Genomic DNA, 17751 nt, shown 5'->3' on the forward strand with positions numbered 1-17751 from the left:
CTCCGCATGGCGACTTCCCGCGGTAGCGCTAGGGTCCCCCACGGGCCTCCAACAGTAACGAACCGGTGCGGCTAGACCGTACACAGACGCCAGGGCGAGGCTGCAGAGACGGGGCTGGCCCTCCCCACGTGGACAAGCTCCCCGCTGGGGGCGTGGCCGCCGGCGCGAAGCCGGCCAATGAACGCCGCCGTCGGGCTCACCCGGTTGGACACGCCGGCCGGTGGGGCTGCGCCATCCCGGGGGCGGGGCTCCGGAGCCGGGGCGCGGCGCGGCGGGTCACGCGGGTCGCGGCGCCGGGCTATAAGTACGGGCCGGCGGCGTGTGCCGCCAGAGTGATGGCTGTCGGTGCGCGCTGCGTGCTAGCTCTTCTCGGCCGCTGAGGCGCCCGCGGGTGCTTCCAGGGTGGGTCGCCAGGCCCCGCCGAACCGTCTCCGGAGCCTCCGCCCCGGGCCGACTCCTCGTCGACCCTAGGTGCGTGCGACTGTGGTTCCAGCCCACCGCCGCAGCTTGCACCTCTCGTCTCCCGCTCGGCTCTTCGTTTCCTCTGGTGAGTAGTGGCGCCACCTTGGATAAGGCTTTCTTGTCCCCGCGGCCAGGCGCCGATGCCGTGGCGCGGCGAGATTCTGGCTTCGTTTCTGTTCGCCTTCCTCCCCCACCCTGCCCGCCCGCGGGCCTTTTTGGCGGTCCCCGGGCGGCGCGCGCGGGAATGGCCCTTTTCCGGTTTTCGTGGGGAGGGCGCGCGCGGGCGGGAGGCGGGGGTTGGGGGATGCGGGCTGGGCGCGAGCCGGCCGAGGAGGTCCCCGGCGCCACGTGCCCACCGCCTCGCGAGCCCTGCTCGGGGCCGGGGCCGGTGGGCCGCGGGCGGGGGTCAAGACCGGGTCCCCCTGCCGCGTGGGCCAGCGCGAGGTGCTGCACGGGCTCCCCAAGGGCGCGCTGCTATTGTTATTTTCTCCCCCCCTCCCCCCCCCAGGATGAACTTGCGTCCTTTCTCTTCTCCGCCATGGAATTCTCCTTGCTTTTAGCCCTCCAGAGCCAAAGAAACCCCAGACAACAGATGCCCATACGCAGCGTATAGCAGTAACTCCCCAGCTCGGTTTCTGTGCCGTAGTTTACAGTATTTAATTTTATATAATATATATTATTTATTATAGCATTTTTGATACCTCATATTCTGTTTACACATCTTGAAAGCCGCTCAGTAGTTCTCTTATAATTAAAAAAATAAAACCACTAGTCTAGAGAATGGAATCTACCGTGACAACGCTGACTACCAGTACTATTGCTGCTACTGCTGCTTCTGGTCCATTGGTGGACTACCTATGGATGCTGATCCTGGGCTTCATTATTGCATTTGTCTTGGCGTTCTCCGTGGGAGCCAATGATGTAGCAAATTCGTTTGGTACAGCTGTGGGCTCAGGTGTAGTGACCCTCAAGCAAGCCTGTATCCTAGCTAGTATCTTTGAAACCGTGGGCTCCGTCCTACTGGGGGCCAAAGTGAGCGAAACAATCAGGAAGGGCTTGATCGACGTGGAGATGTACAACTCGACCCAACAGCTGTTGATGGCCGGCTCTGTCAGTGCGATGTTTGGTAAGTGTGTGTCCCTTAATGGCGGGTGCACAAATGGGTATTTCCCTTCCTGTGCTTTCCCTTTCAGATTTTCTTCTGTAGAATGCAGCGCATTCCTAAGAATTTTGCCATTTAATAAAACTTGCCTGTGTTTCAGGTTCTGCTGTGTGGCAACTAGTGGCTTCGTTTTTGAAGCTTCCCATTTCTGGAACCCATTGTATTGTTGGTGCAACCATTGGTTTCTCCCTTGTGGCAAAGGGGCAGGAGGGTGTCAAGTGGTCTGAACTGATAAAAATTGGTATGTTTAATTCTAAATGGTTTTTAAATTTTTATTCTTGTCATGTGCTATCATGGCATTATATGAAATATATGGTGTAAAATAGAAAAATTTTGAAGATAGAATATTAAAATGTAAAGTGGTTTTTTTTTGGGGGGGGTTGGTTTGTTTTTGGTTTCTGATTTTCATTAGTTGACATTTATTTTTTCTTTTTTTTTTATTGTGTTCTGTTCCAGTGATGTCTTGGTTCATCTCTCCACTGCTTTCTGGTATTATGTCTGGAATTTTATTCTTCCTTGTTCGTGCATTCATCCTCCGTAAGGTAATCCTTCTCTCTCCTCCTTTATGACCTTTGGTGGGTCATGCTCAGTGGTATTCAGACTGCTAGAATTCTTCCAGATGTGATTGGTGTGGCTTTAGAAAGTTAAAAAATTTATGTTTGGTATATTTCTTATATGTCGCTAAGTTCTCTGAAAGAAACAAGTTTGCGGTAACCAGGAATGCATTCAGGCAGGAAAAATTGAATGACTACTGTGGTGTCCCCCAAGAAATAGGAGAGGCTGGGAACGAGAAAATAAGGAAATTTATTCAGGGGGGCTTTGTAGAGGTGTTTGCAGATTATTGCTTTACCTAAACCATCATATGCAGATCGATTTGACTTAAAAGCGTGGGGTTCAGGAAGTCACAGTGTCTCTTGAGGCCTTTTTTTTTTTTCTTTTTTTTTTTTTTTTAAAGCTGATCGTTAAATTGAGTAGTTTGGGTCTCCACATAGTTAATTTTGTAGTACTGATTATCATAACCAGTTTGTAAGCTTCTAGGTGGAGACTCTATCTCTCACAGTGACTTGACTCTAATTTCTTAGACTGGGTAAAAAGAGCCAATAAAGGTAGTTTTGTTTTGTTTTTCTTGGCCAAAAAAAAAGTTTCCAGTCATTTAATTTCCTGTGCTATTTGAAAATCCCTTTTGAGTGACCCAATAGCATTTCTTTATCTAGAAGTCTGGTGCTGGCTCCAAAATAAATGTAGACGACAAGGGATGTTGTCATTGGACCGAGTTATTTAGTGAGTAAGAATAAATGCATTTTGCTCAGGAAACAAAGTTGTCCTTTTTTTGAGGTGAATGGCTCTTAACGGTCCATTGTAAGTTCTTAAAAATGCTCCTAAATGGAAGAAATCTGAGTGAAGGAAGATAGGTAGCTTAGAAATCTGAGTGAAGGAAGATAGGCAGCTTAATCCCAAAGGGTAAGAATATATTCAGAGCCATTTGTTTGGTCTAGTTGTAAGCTTCTGTAGGGAAGGATTCGTACCTTTGTGGAAATACTATGATTCTTTAGTCACTTTTCCTGTGACCCGAGTGTGGTAGAATATAGCAGTTGAATATTTGGAAAATTTGAAACATTTGTAGTTTGGCTATAACTTGAGAGTAAATAGTTAATTGTTACTATTATTGGTCTTGAAATTTGCTACTGTTCTATTTAGCAAACAGGTATGAAGAGCTCCTACCCTCCCAATCCCCAGAACTGCTGTAGCATATGATAACATGATGCTTAGATTTGAGGCATACCAGTAGTCACAGCTCAGATTCTTCAATCTTCTTATTAGAGCCATATAGCTTGCTCTATACCAGATAACCAGGAAAATTAATAGGATCCTCTGTAGGGGATTCCTGCTTTATATAAAAGTTTACATTGGGGGGCGCCTGGGTGGCTCAGTGGGTTAAGCCGCTGCCTTCGGCTCAGGTCATGATCTCAGGGTCCTGGGATCGAGCCCCGCATCGGGCTCTCTGCTCAGCAGGGAGCCTGCTTCCTCCTCTCTCTCTGCCTGCCTCTCTGCCTGCTTGTGATCTCTCTCTGTCAAATAAATAAAATCTTTAAAAAAAAAAAAAAAAAAGTTTACATTGGGTCTTTGTTGATTATTGGGAAGCAGATTGTTCTGATTCTGGAGAGGCTTTGTGTGTCTCCAGCCAAAACAAACTTGTCTTCTTGGAGGGAGAATGGTGTGGTGCTCTGAGGGATTTTTAGTGGCCCAAATCTCTGATTTGAGAAATGCGTGGCAGGTATTTTTCCCCAAAGTTGGTAGCTTAAGTATATTAACTTCTTAACTATATATTCATTATGGGGGAATGAGGGTGGACATGATCAAGAATGATTGGAATAGTGTTTAAAACAGTATTGACTTTGAGGACCTTCTTGACCTCCAGGCCCCCCTTTCCTCCCCATGGCACATATATACCCTTGTGTCCAGTCTATCGGTGAGTCTTTAGGTGATGAATGTGAATACTTCTGGTTATCTTAGGTTTTAAATCTCAAGAAAACAGCCTTATTCTGGTAACCTTTGGGCATCCTGGCTGTTAAACTCTGAATATTTGACCATTAAAATGCTTTCCAACTTAAGATTCTGTTTTGGGAATTAACATTAAAATTACTTTTAAAAAAATTTATTTTCTCAATGTCTATTCCAAGGGTATTGGGTAGTCTATTAGGAAAAACCAGAATGGAGGTGCTGTACTTCCTCATAAGGACCCAGGGCAATAAACAGGAAATAGGGGAAAAGGGTAAATTTTCCTATTGAGTATTTAAATGCTAGTCAGAGAAAACGGGTTGTTTGGCATTTTCCCTTTTGTTAGGAATCACATTAAATCTGGGACATCTTTTCAAACTCAGAGAAGCCTTTTTCTTTATACAAAGGCTTATGGGAACATCCAGTATGTAAACAGTGGACTATTCTGGTTGAAGATGGGGAATTATGAAGACCCCTCTTTCACATCTCACGTAACTGTATGGTGAGATATTTACATTATTTCCAGGTAAAGATTAAAGTGTGTGTTAGATGGGTCATACAGTAATACAAATTTTGTGAAGTTGTTAGCCTTGGTTACCTGTTGTGAGTGACCCAGAGGAGTCTGGAGGGAGTTAAAAGGGAGAACACAGTTTATGTTTTATCCTGCCCTCCCCACCCTCCTGGCTGATTTACGAATTTAGCTTTTTATTTATTTTTTATTTTATTTTATTTTATTTTTTAAAGATTTTATTTATTTATTTGACAGACAGAGATCACAAGTAGGTGGAGAAGCAGGCAGAGAGAGAGGAGGAAGCAGGCTCCCCGCCGAACAGAGAGCCCGATGCGGGGCTTGATCCCAGGACCCTGGGATCATGACCTGAGCCGAAGGCAGAGGCTTTAACCCACTGAGCCACCCAGGCGCCCCCAAATTTAGCCTTTTAGACTATGAGCTTGTATTTCATTTCTTTTCTTTATTTTTTAAAGATTTTTATTTATTCGAGAGAGAATATGAGCTGGGGGAGAGGGAGAGGCAGACTCCCCACTAAACAGGGGATGACCCCCCCCCCCCCCCCCACCATGGGGCTCAGATCCCAGGACCCATCCAGGCATCCCTAGTCAGAAGTTTTAGAATCACTTTGGGTCTTTACCTTTCTTCTCAAGATTTTCTTTTGGATTGTGATCAAGACCGCATTAAACCTTTAGGGCAGTATCTTTCAAAGTTTAGTCTTCCCCATATATTCAGATCTGTATTCTCTTTAAGGATTTGACTTCGGTGTTTTCCTATAGAATTAATACACATTTGTTGTTAATGCGACTCTTATTTCCAGTCACACTAGCCGTGCAGTTCCTTAAACATTTGTTGGAGTTTTTGCGTGAGGGCTTTTGTACTCTGTCTGGAATACACGCTCCCCCCTGGCTTTTTTTCCCACCTTTAGATATGTACTGGCTTGTTGACTTAACACATTTGTGTCTTTGTTCCACTGATACTCCCCAGTGTGCCCCTCCTTCCATCACTGCCCCTTACTCTTCTTTATTTTCTTTATAGTATTTATTGCTGTTTTTTTCTGTACTAGAATGTAAATGCCAGTTTTCTGAGGGCAGGAACTTTGTCTCATTCATTCCCATATTTTAGTGCCCAGAATAGTGTTTGGCATAGTCTGTTGAATGAGGAGGTGACTTAGTGTACAATTCATTTTTATCTTAGCACTCTGGTAGATCATTAATAATGGCATATTTATTGATGTCTAGAGAAGATGGTTGTCACAGGTAAATTCTGCATATTTTGGTTTTAAGAAATCTTTGCAGACATGCTGAGAAATGTCCTCACATCTCATTGTCTATGTCTTGACATCTTTTACAAATGTATAGTACATCTCAGATGTATGCTCAGATTTACTTCTGGCCATCAGGTTCCTTAGAATATTGGGTGATGGGGGTGCCTGGGTGGCTCAGTGGATTAAGCCTCTGCCTTCAGCTCAGGTCATGATCTTAGGGTCCTGGGATCGAGCCCCACATTGGGGCCTCTGCTCAGCAGGGAACCTGTTTCCCCCTCTCTCTGCCTGCCCCTCTGCCTACTTGTGATCTCTCTCTCTCTGTCAAATAAATAAATAAATAAAATCTTAAAAAAAAAATACTGGGTGATGAAACTGATTATTTGGGACATTACAGGTCACTGGTATAAGTAGCCTTGTTAGAAATAGCACCCTTCCCCCCTCAAATAATAAAAAAACCAAACACAAACTTAGGTTCAGGTAGATGTATAAGATGAGATCAGCCTTGGTAAGGGAGACTTCTAGGAACAAGGCTAACTGGGTTTTTCCTACTACTGTGGAGACTATTAGCTGGCACTGTAATTCCTGGACCTCCCCGTTTACAAGGTTCTTTGGAAATGAATTAACTGTAACACCTTTTAAAGTATTGATCTTAATGATCTTTTACAGGCAGATCCAGTTCCTAATGGTTTGCGAGCTTTGCCAGTTTTCTATGCTTGCACAGTTGGAATAAACCTTTTTTCCATCATGTATACTGGAGCACCTTGTAAGTACATACCAAAATATTTAAATGTGAATTTAAGTTGTTTATAAAACTTGCATTAAATGCCCAATTTACCCCTTTTTGCTTTACAGGGCTGAAATCTCCTAGAAGGTGGCTGGCCTGCGCCCATTTCAGAAGGCTGCAGGCTAGTGTATGCTGAGTTAACCTAGATAGTTTTTCAACCAAAGAGACCTGCTAAGATTCTAAATCACTACAGACCTTTACTCTTTAGTCTTCACAGGACCCACGATAATATGACCTTCTCCCTCCCTTTCTCCTATCTATGTTGAAAATACTGGAAGTGATAATGACCTCGACTACTGACTACTGAAGAGTCATTAGTTACATTTGGTCTTCAATAATCAGTCATTTAGAACTGGTTTGCTGGATATTCTCATTTTTCTCTCCCAAATGGAGCTACCTTTGTCTCTAAGCACTAAATTTACTTCCCTGAATCTGCTTGAATGAGAAGAGTTGGGATGTTTAACAACTGGTCTAAGTGCACTTGGAAGAAGAATTCATGCAGCTAAGAGGAAAAATAATTTGTGAGGATATAAAGATTAAAAATGATTGCTTTTATTTTGGGACTAAGGCAAAGCATGGATTAAATTATGATACGTGTTTAATTTGGGATCTGAAAAAGATCAGTCACTTGTAATTTACAGGACGTTACATGCTTTGATCAGTCATTTTGCTGTCTAGGGTTATTTGACTTGATGGTCAAGTCAGTGGCTTTTGATCTTTTGACTGTGACCCACTGGAAAAAATACATTGTACATTGCTGCCCAAGACACCCATGTAGAGAAGCTGCTTGCTCTTACTGTGTGCTCTGCACCCATATTTTCAGATAATTCTCCAGCCTTTTTTTTTTAAGATTTTATTTATTTCATGGATAGAGATCACAAGTAAGCAGAGAGGCAGGCAGAGAGAGAGGGAAGCAGGCTCCCCGCTGAGCAGGGAGCCGGATGCAGGGCTTAATCCCAGGACCCAGGACCCTGAGATCACCACCAGAGTTCTGAAGGCAGAGGTTTAACCCACTGAGCCACCCAGGCGCCCCTCTCTAGCTTTTTTTTTAATGCTCCTTGGGGCAACTTAATTGATTACTTTTCTGACTAATGGATCATAACTTGTTTCTTAAACTTCACTGAAGTAATAAGTCACGACCAAAAATGAAATTAGCTCAGTATTTTTTTTAACCTTGTCTTTATTTTTGGAATAATTAGGATAGAAAATGAACAACTTAATGAGAACATTGATCTTACTTAGGGGATACCAGACTCCTTACCAAATGGTATGGGCAAAGAAAAGCTTGCATGCATTTTCGTTCTTTTTTCTTTTTTATTTTTTTAAGATTTTTTTTTTTTTTTTTTAATTTATTTATTTGACAGACAGAGATCACCAGCAGGCAGAGAGGCAGGCAGAGAGAGAGGAGGAAGCAGGCTCCTTGCTGAGCAGAAAGCCCGATGCGGGGCTCGATCCCAGGACCCTGAGATCATGACCTGAGCCGAAGGCAGCGGCTCAACCCACTGAGCCACCCAGGCGCCCCTCGTTCTTTTTTAAATTGAAGTCTTTGTGCTAAACTAAAAAAGTTTCCTGTGAGGCTCTCAGCACTGATTTTTTTTTTTTTTTAAGATTTTATTTATTTATTTGTCATAGAGAAGCGAGAGTGAGCACAGGCAGACAGAGTGGCAGGCAGAGGCAGAGGGAGAAGCAGGCTCGCTGCCAAGCAAGGAGCCCGATGTGGGACTCGATCCCAGGACGCTGGGATCATGACCTGAGCGGAAGGCAGCTGCTTAACCAACTGAGCCACCCAGGCGTCCCTCAGCACTGATGTTTTATCTGGTAGCTGCAAAGCTCGTAGTTCAGTGAAATTAGAAACGTAAACTTTCAATCATTTTTGAAAAAGGAACTTGGGATGTTTTTGTTCTGTTCTTTGTGGATCATTTACAAGAAAAATTTCCCCTTCTCCTTTCCCCTCTTTGGGGAACTTGGAACACAGGCAGATTTAAAATGTGATAGAGATTGATTAAATTTCATGAATATTTTAGTTTGTGTGACTAAATACATGGTTAGAATTAAAATGGAAAGATTTATAGTCACTATAGAACTTTAGTTTTGAAGGGACCATAATTTATATCTGATTTTTAAATAATAATTGGGAGGAAAATAGATTTTCCCTTTTTTTTTAAAGATTTTATTTATTTATTTGACAGAGAGAGATCACAAGTAGGCAGAGAGAGGGGGAAGCAGGCTCCCCGCCGAGCAGAAAGCCCAATGCGGGACCCGATCCCAGGACCCTGAGACCATGACCCGAGCTGAAGGCAGAGGCTTAACCCACTGAGCCACCCAGGCGCCCTCCTTTTTTTTTTTTTTTTTTTAAAGATTTTATTTATTTATTTGACAGATAGAGATCGCAAAGTAGGCAGAGAGGCAGGCAGAGAGAGAGGCAGAAGCAGTTTCCCTGCTGAGCAGAGAGCCCGATGTGGGGCTTGATCCCAGAACCCTGGGATCATGACCTGAGCCGAAGGCAGAGGCTTTAACCCACTGAGCCACCCAGGCGCCCCTCCATTTTTCTTATTAAAGATTTTTATTTATTTGACAGAGATCACAAGTAGGCAGAGAGGCAGGCAGAGAGAGAAGGAGGGGAAGCAGCCTCCTTGCTGAGCAGAGAGCCCAATGCAGGGCTCCATCCCAGAACCCTGGGATCATGACCTGAGCCGAAGGCAGAGGCTTTAACCCACTGAGCCACCCAGGTGCCCCTAGATTTTCCATTTTATAAGTAATTTAATTCCTAATCAGAATAAAGCTAAAGAACTGCAGGTAGCCAAGCTATTCTTGGATGAACTATGAACTATAATCATTATAACGTGTTTTAGGCTAAAATAGAATTGTATAGTGCTTTGCTTCAGTCAGTAGTCTAGGCTAGTGGCTTGGAACCTGTTGGCATATAAGTGATAAGCAGAGGAGGACTGATACTGAAGATCCCAAAGCTAGGTGGAAAGTAGGCAAGTCTCTAAGATAAGGCTTGTTAATGAAATTACCACTAAACTATTTTCTTTTTGTGAAAGATAGCCCTTTGAACTACTCTTATCTTTTGATAGATAATCTGGTTTTTCTGTATCTTAGTTTGATAATGTCTCCTAAGAGATAATCTTTTTAAAGGATTTTACTGGAGGGTAATACAGTGGATATGGTAACTTCCACGGAGAATTCTGTCATTATGACAAAGATGACTCTTGGGGCCCCTTTTCTTTTTAACATCAAAATCTGTATATGCAAACAATGTGTGGCAGCTACCATCTGGAGGCTAGGGAGTAGAATGCTTCCATTTTTTCATAGCTAGTTGCAGATCTGAGTATAGCGATCCTTATTATCTTCTAAGTAAAGAAAGGAAAAAAAACCCAGTTTTTGAAGGAGCTTGGGAGACTTGAACCTAATCTAGCAGGTGTGGAGAGTGGGCCGGAGGTGGTGGTGTGGGTTTCAGATGACTGGGGGATTTTTCTCCCCTCCTGAATTTATGTAGTCAGGAACACAATGAAAACCCTGTGGACTTAAGACTGGCAGCAGTTGTAAAGGGTGATGGGCTGGCTTGGGGAACTCCAGAGTCCCCAGAGGAGGGTTTACACATTGTTGCAGGGGGCTGTTGCCCTGGGGTTTTCAAGATGCACCATTTTATCTCCTAGTGCTGGGCTTTGACAAACTTCCTCTGTGGGGCACCATCCTCATCTCGGTGGGATGTGCAGTTTTCTGTGCCCTTATCGTCTGGTTCTTTGTATGTCCCAGGATGAAGAGAAAAATCGAACGTAAGTAACAAATTGTGGCAGAACATTTTAACTAGGAATGTGCTCGTTTCTTCTTGTGTGATCAGTTAATAAAAACACACTATTCGGATAGATTGGCAAAGTCAGGAATTTAAGTGAGATTTCAGGAGATGGGTTTATTAGCCAAACTATGTTTTTATTGACTTGAAATGACCTGAGACCTACTCATAAGGAATAGTTGACCTATGTTGGGGATGAACTGGTCATTTAATCTAGTTTTGACTGTATCAGTTGCTGGTGACAGAAATACACAGAGAAGTAGCTTAACATTAACTTCGAAATATGAGGATATCTTAAAGTGTAATAAGTAGGCATAAAATTTTCAAGGGGGAAACTATTCTAACTACTTCTGTGTAACTTCAGATTTTGACATGCAAATTTACGTGTCTTGTTAGTATCTGACTTCTAGATGTGGTCTGTTCTCAGAATTGTCACACAGATTTGAGAGGTAGATATTTTCCATTGTTAATGTGAAGGAATTGTTTAGACCGTTACTATTACGGTAGTAGAGTATAATTAAATACAGAATAAATTTTGTTAGTGTAAATCTTACTTAAATCTTGTATTCATTTCCTTACTGGCTGAGATTTGTTACAGTAATCTTTCTGCCCTTTTCATCTGCAAGTGCTTGGTTAGAAATTTCACCGTTGTCTTTGGGAAGTGAAAGGCTGCACACACTGCAGGGGCACTAGGAAGAGTGCTGTGTCATTGCAGCTGCACTGAGGTGCTTGTGCCCTGCGCACAGTGGGAATGAGGCTTGCATGACCTCCTGCTCTCGTTTTTCCTTCAGTTTGGGAGAAGAGACAAGTCTTGCTAATGTTTTAGGTCCTAGTCTATAGCATGGTTGTGCTGCCTGAATGAACACGTGTAAATGTACTGGGCATTGTAGACTGGGCAGAGGATATTCCTGCCTAGTCGGGGCATTTAGATCCATAAGGTGCAGAACATTAAAGCACGTCTCTGTTTTACAGAGGTGGGAATTCGAGTTTTCCTCTTTAGTTGTCTGCATTGAGCTGTTCCTTTGCTTAAACTCCTAGACTGAAATTTGGGGGCATTCCTTTTTTAAAAAGAACGTGAATTAGATGCAGTGTAAATTTTCAGTCTGTCTACCTCATGCTTGAGGTACTTTTCACCTCAGAATGGGTTAGCAGGGAGCTAGGAATAGTTTTTATCCTTATAAAATCGAAACCTTTGTTTTGTAAAGGAGAAGAATACACAACAGAGCCCATAGTGCCTAAGATATTTTACTGTCTGGCCCTTTACTGAAAAAGTTTGTGACTGCTGAAGCACTGTTGATTTCTTCCCAAAGGAAAGATAGGAGATACGGCAAGTGAAGCAGACAAGGAAACTTACCCCGAATTTTCACTGAAATACATTACTTTGAGATGGATATTTTTGAGGTGGGGGGAGGGGAGGTGTGGAATGAGTTAGTTTGGTCAAAACCAAACCAACCCCCCCCCCCTTTTTTCTAGGAGAAATAAAGTCTAGTCCTTCTGAAAGCCCTTTAATGGAAAAAAAGAATAGCTTGAAGGAAGACCATGAAGAAACAAAGTTGTCTCTCAGTGATATTGAAACCAGGAATCCTGTTGCTGAGGTAGGATCTGCCACGGTGCCCCTCCGGGCTGTGGTGGAGGAGAGAACAGTTTCATTCAAACTTGGAGACTTGGAGGAAGCTCCAGAGCAAGAGCGGCTTCCCACTGTGGATCTGAAAGAGGAAACCAGCATAGACGGCACCATGAATGGTGAGTGGAGTGAGAAGAGTTTTACTTTGTTACCTGTACTGGGGAGGAGGCTTATTGTTTGGACCCCATGATGTTTGTTTTTAACGTTACTGTTTTGGTCTTGGCTAGGGGCAGTGCAGTTGCCTAATGGGAACCTTGTTCAGTTCAATCAAGCCGTCAGTAATCAGATAAACTCCAGTGGGCACTATCAGTATCACACTGTGCATAAAGATTCTGGCTTATACAAAGAGCTGCTCCATAAATTACATCTCGCCAAGGTGGGAGACTGCATGGGAGACTCTGGCGACAAACCCTTGAGGCGCAATAATAGCTATACTTCATATACCATGGCAATTTGTGGCATGCCTCTGGATTCATTCCGTGCCAAAGAAGGTGAACAGAAAGGTGAAGAAATGGAGAAGCTGACCTGGCCTAACGCAGACAGCAAGAAGCGAATTCGAATGGACAGTTACACCAGTTACTGCAATGCTGTGTCTGATATTCACTCGGCATCCGAGATGGACATGAGTGTCAAGGCAGAGATGGGTCTGGGGGAGAGAAAAGGAAGTAGCGGTTCTCTCGAAGAATGGTATGACCAGGATAAACCAGAGGTGTCTCTCCTCTTCCAGTTCCTGCAGATCCTTACAGCTTGCTTTGGGTCATTCGCCCATGGTGGAAATGATGTCAGGTCAGTTGACTTGGAATCTCAGCGTTATGCTTTCTAGTTTTGTATCACCTTATCCCTTTTACACAAGGCTATGGTTGTGGCTTTGGTACCATAGCACCCTGTGGGACACGAATAATCTAGAGAGGATGAGGTAATAACTGTTATTGACTTAATTAAACAGGCAGCAAAATTTTTTTTAGAGGGGTGCTTAACTGGCTCAGTCAGTAGAGCGTGTAAGTTTGTGGCCCATGTTGGGTATAGAGATTACTTAAAATCTTTTTTTTTTTTTTTTTTAAGAGATTTTACTTATTTATTTGACAGAGATCACAAGTAGGCAGAGAGAGAGAGAGGGAAGCAGGCTCCCCGCTGAGCAGGGAGCCCGATGTGGGGCTCGATCCCAGGATCCTGGGATCATGACCTGAGCTGAAGGCAGAGGCTTAACCCACTGAGCCACCCAGGCACCTTAAAATCTTAAAAAAAAAAAAAATCTTAAAATCTTAAAAAAAAAAAAAAAATACTGCGCCCCCCCCCCCCCCCCCGAGAGATTACAAAGAATGTTTCTGTAAATGATAAACACAGATATTCTTCAGGGAGAGGTCTTCTCTGTCAAGATAGGGGCCAGTTCTGTGATAGTAAATTCTATGAATACTGAGATGAAAAGCTTAAAAATCTCTGCCCTAGGGAATGAATTCGGATGTTGTTGGCCTTAGTTCTGTGGTTTGTAAACTGGTCATTGGAACCTGAGTTGTTCTAGGCTACCTCTTGGATGAGAGGCCACCAAATGCATGGGATTCTTCTCTTGAGAGCAGCTTTTATTTTCTTCTGCTGTGTATGTTGGGGTTCTATTTATTTCTGTTGAAAGGACTGTTTGCTAAATGAGCTTGACAGCTTTGCTTTAAATAATCTAGTAGGTCATTTAGCAAACTGGATCTTGCCAAATTCTAGTTCTGCCTGAAAAATCATCTTTGTCTTTTTTTTCTTTCAGCAATGCCATTGGTCCTCTGGTTGCTTTGTATCTGGTTTATGACACAAGAGATGTTTCTTCAAAAGTGGCAACACCAATATGGCTTCTGCTCTATGGTGGAGTTGGTATTTGTATTGGTCTGTGGGTTTGGGGAAGGAGAGTTATCCAGACCATGGGGAAAGATCTGACACCAATCACACCCTCTAGGTAAGTTGGTAAAACAGGTCTTAGGCTAATGCTCATTTTCTTAGGATGCATAATCTGTGTAGTGTTACCACACGAATCTTCAGCTAATGTAACCCAAGCTTGAATTATTTCCTGGTGTTCCTCTCATTGTTGTGAACTTTTTTGATTTTACATACTGTCTGGCCCTTAAACAAAATTTTGGTCAAATATTCATCTCCAGTGGTCTCTTAATAACATAACTTTTCTGAGAAAGGCTGTGTGTGGAGCAAATAGTCTGTATACTTGTCCTTTATTTGTCTCTACTTGAGAGCTAAGATTAATGTTCATTACATTCTTCAAAATAGAAGTGCAGACTTTAATAATGGGCTCTTAGGAACCCTTAGAACCTTAAAAATGTTAGAAAAGAGGGAAGAGAGCCTGATTTAAAGTAGATTTCAGGTGCACCTGGGTGGCTCAGGTAGTTAAGCGTCTGCCTTTGGCTCAGATCATGATCTCCAGGTCCTGGGATCCCACCCTACATTGGGCTCCCTACTCGGTGGGGAGTCTGCTCTTCCCTTTAAGATTGCCTCTTCCCACCCCTCTGCTTGTGCGCTCTCTCTCTCAAATGAATAAGGAATAAATAAAATCGTAAAAATAAAGCAGATTTCAGGAGCTACAGCAAATGAAAGATGTTAGGTCAGTGTTAGGTTTTATCACTGAGTGGATCACAGTAAGATTGTGTTAACTTTGAGGTAATGTTAGCTTATAAAAAAGATTACCTTCCATTCTTGACAAGTAATCTTTTTATGTTTACAGTGGCTTCAGTATTGAACTGGCATCTGCCCTCACGGTGGTAATTGCATCAAATATTGGTCTTCCCATCAGTACAACACACTGTAAAGTAAGTATAGTGTAGTGTATATGAACTGTGTCTATTGAATGGTTCTAATAATACAAAGAGGTTTTTTTTTTAATGTAATAACTGTGGTTTAGAAAGTTTTATGCAGTTGGAGTCTTGAAGAGTTCACAAATTTAGGACAAATGACTGCAATAATGTAAAGGCTTACAGTTTATAATTCCTTGGGTCGAGTGTTCTTATTTAAGCCGATAATGTATGTTCTCCCCAAACAATGGCGAAAGTCCTTTTACAGATAGTTAACCCATCTGTGAGGCATGTTGGGCTGTTGAAGGGCAGCGTTATTTATAGAAGGCGTATATTCATAGCCTCAGAATTGAAATAACTGAGAATCTTGTTGAATTCTGAAGTTGCTCGATGGCCATGTAATAACTAGAAAAAGGAAGAAACTAGCTTCCTTAAGGCAATTTAAGTTGGTTCATCCTGGAGCCTGTGAGTCATACTTCGTCTTCTAGGGTATCTCCAGGTGATTGGCTATGAGGTCTGATATCTGTCCTCCTCTAAAATGATGCTTGGAAAACCTGAAACTTAAAATAATTTATTAAAACAGTTGATTTATTTAATACTTTATCAAAGCAGTTGATTAAAATGCTGGTAGCTCAGGAGAGAAAAAGGAGGTGTTCTCATTCTCGTCTTTTTACCCCAGTTACCACAGAAGTAATGATTGGATTTTTGTATTGCCTTCGTCTTCCCATGAGTAATCTGCTTCTTATCCTGTTACAAACCATCTTTCATGGAATCCGTCTCATCAGCAGTTTGGGGCTGCTTACCTGTGTACGATTATGAGTCTGTTACCAGAATACCATTGGCCTCTCCTAACCAGTGTCCTCGATCCCTCTCTGCTAGGTGGGCTCTGTCGTATCTGTCGGCTGGCTCCGATCCAAAAAGGCTGTTGACTGGCGACTCTTCCGCAACATTTTTATGGCCTGGTTTGTTACCGTCCCCATTTCTGGCGTTATTAGTGCTGCTATTATGGCAGTCTTCAAATATGTCATCCTCATAGCGTGAAGTTGTTTGAGATTACAATTCGTGTCGATGTTTGGGGCCACCTTACACATTCCTGCTCCTTTCAAGAAGGATCACAGTGTTACAGAAGACCGACAAGAGTTTTTTTAAAGTTTGGGAGCTGTGGGAGAGAAGTGTTACTTGTGCTATAATTGCTTTTGTGCTAAATACAACTTGTCTCAAAATTAGCTATGTAAAATAGCTGGGTTTCCACTGGTTCCTATTGAGGTCCCTTTTCCTTCTGGGCTGTGAATTCCTGTACATAATTCTCTACTTTTTGTATGAGGCTTCAATTCCATTATGTTTTAATGTTGTCTCTGAAGATAACTTGTGATTCCTTTTTTTTTTTTTTTTTTTTTTTTAAACAACCATTCAGAGCCTTTTGACGCAGTGTGCTCTGCTTTGGTGGTTTCACCAGCTTCTGCCCTAACATGCACAGGGACCGAACAACAAACATAACTGAAGCTTCCCTTGTAGTCTCTTAGAGAAATAGAGCCATTTGTACTCTGCCCTCCTGTCGGTAGTGGCAGGTTCCATTGGCATATGTGGGAACTTCTTATAGGGACGAGGTTCTTTGGACACAGTGAAAATTTTTAAGTTAGTAGAAACTTCTTGGCAAGCAATTCATTGACAATTACTGCTGAAAAGAAGTAGGAAGAAAAAGCCTTCTGGCCGTCTTGGTTATTTCTTTACAATTTATGGCAGTGTGGGATGGATGAATGGAGTGGAATATGAACTTTGGGCAAGTTAAATGGGACAGCCTTCCATGTTCATCTGTCTACCTCTTAACTGAATAAAAAAGCCTACAGTTTTTAGAAAATTTTGTTCTCATGGTTTTTGTTCATGTTTGAAGCATCTGGGCTCCAAATCAGTTAGCCCTATGCCATTCTTAGGAGAGTTTTCTCATCTTAAATGAGAACTACCGACCTACTTAAACTTTCCCACTCCTCCCTGGTAAGTTTCTTGTGATCCCAGAATGTACATGACTTAACTGCATAGGTATTGTTGTAGCTCTTTGGCATTTTTCCTTATAATAGCACAGACTAGACACTTTCACTTTAGCATGTATAAATGTACTCATTGTTTGACAGCCACAAAGTTTTCCTGTTTGAATGGACTGTTTTACCAGATCCTTATTTAGAATGTCCCTAGCTTTGCTATTATGAAGGATATTAAGACAGGTGGGGTGTGTATATGTGTATGTGGGTAGCTCAACTTAAAAATGCTCAGTGTTGGGTTCTTCAGTCTGGACCCATTATCTCTTTTACCCTTGATCAGAACAGTTAATGAGAAGTACGTTGCTTTGCAAACTATGTTGATGATTCCTGTCCTGAGAGTTGTGTTTTAGGAAGATGCTTTTGAGAAGCCACACTGTACCACATAAAGATAAGCCTGCCTGACCTATGCCTGAGAGAGATTAGATCACTGGCTGGGTACATGCCATGGACTCCTTGATGTTCACCATTTAAGGTCAGGCACTGTGCTAAGCTTTTAATATACATTTAATCCTTAAGACCTCTTCAAATAGGTTTTTATCCCTCTCTTACAGGTGACAGAACCGGCCTGGGGAGCTTTATCTTTCCCAGTATTACATGGTAGCAGAGAATTGACATCAGTTGTTGCCTTTGGGGCTGGCTGAAAGTAGCCTTGTGATTTTTTTATTTGAGGAAGGAAGGAGGGGGCTCTATATGGTAAAGAAGAATTTAGCTTTAATCCCTGAACTGAAGGTTTTGGAGGAGATGCTCTTGAGTTTTGGTATTGGTTTCCTTTCCTGATGCTGTGTGACCTCACACAGTCCTCCATCGTGTCTTCCCTGTGATTAAATGAATAGTGA

General features: G+C 42.7%; 1 protein-coding gene across 1 annotated transcript; it reads left to right on the top strand.

Moving 5' to 3' along the window:
• The first annotated feature begins 317 nt into the window (after nucleotides 1–317).
• Nucleotides 318–16737, top strand: SLC20A1 (solute carrier family 20 member 1). The gene is made up of 11 exons (XM_047745293.1): nucleotides 318–547; nucleotides 971–1588; nucleotides 1725–1865; nucleotides 2081–2166; nucleotides 6565–6661; nucleotides 10342–10461; nucleotides 11952–12221; nucleotides 12330–12888; nucleotides 13853–14038; nucleotides 14813–14897; nucleotides 15759–16737. The coding sequence occupies exons 2-11, from the start codon at nucleotides 1243–1245 to the stop codon at nucleotides 15918–15920; spliced, it is 2052 nt and encodes a 683-aa protein (XP_047601249.1). The 5' UTR covers nucleotides 318–547; nucleotides 971–1242; the 3' UTR covers nucleotides 15921–16737.
• The last annotated feature ends 1014 nt before the right edge of the window (nucleotides 16738–17751 follow it).

This window comes from Lutra lutra, chromosome 9, assembly GCF_902655055.1.
Source record: "Lutra lutra chromosome 9, mLutLut1.2, whole genome shotgun sequence".
NCBI lineage: Eukaryota > Metazoa > Chordata > Mammalia > Carnivora > Mustelidae > Lutra > Lutra lutra.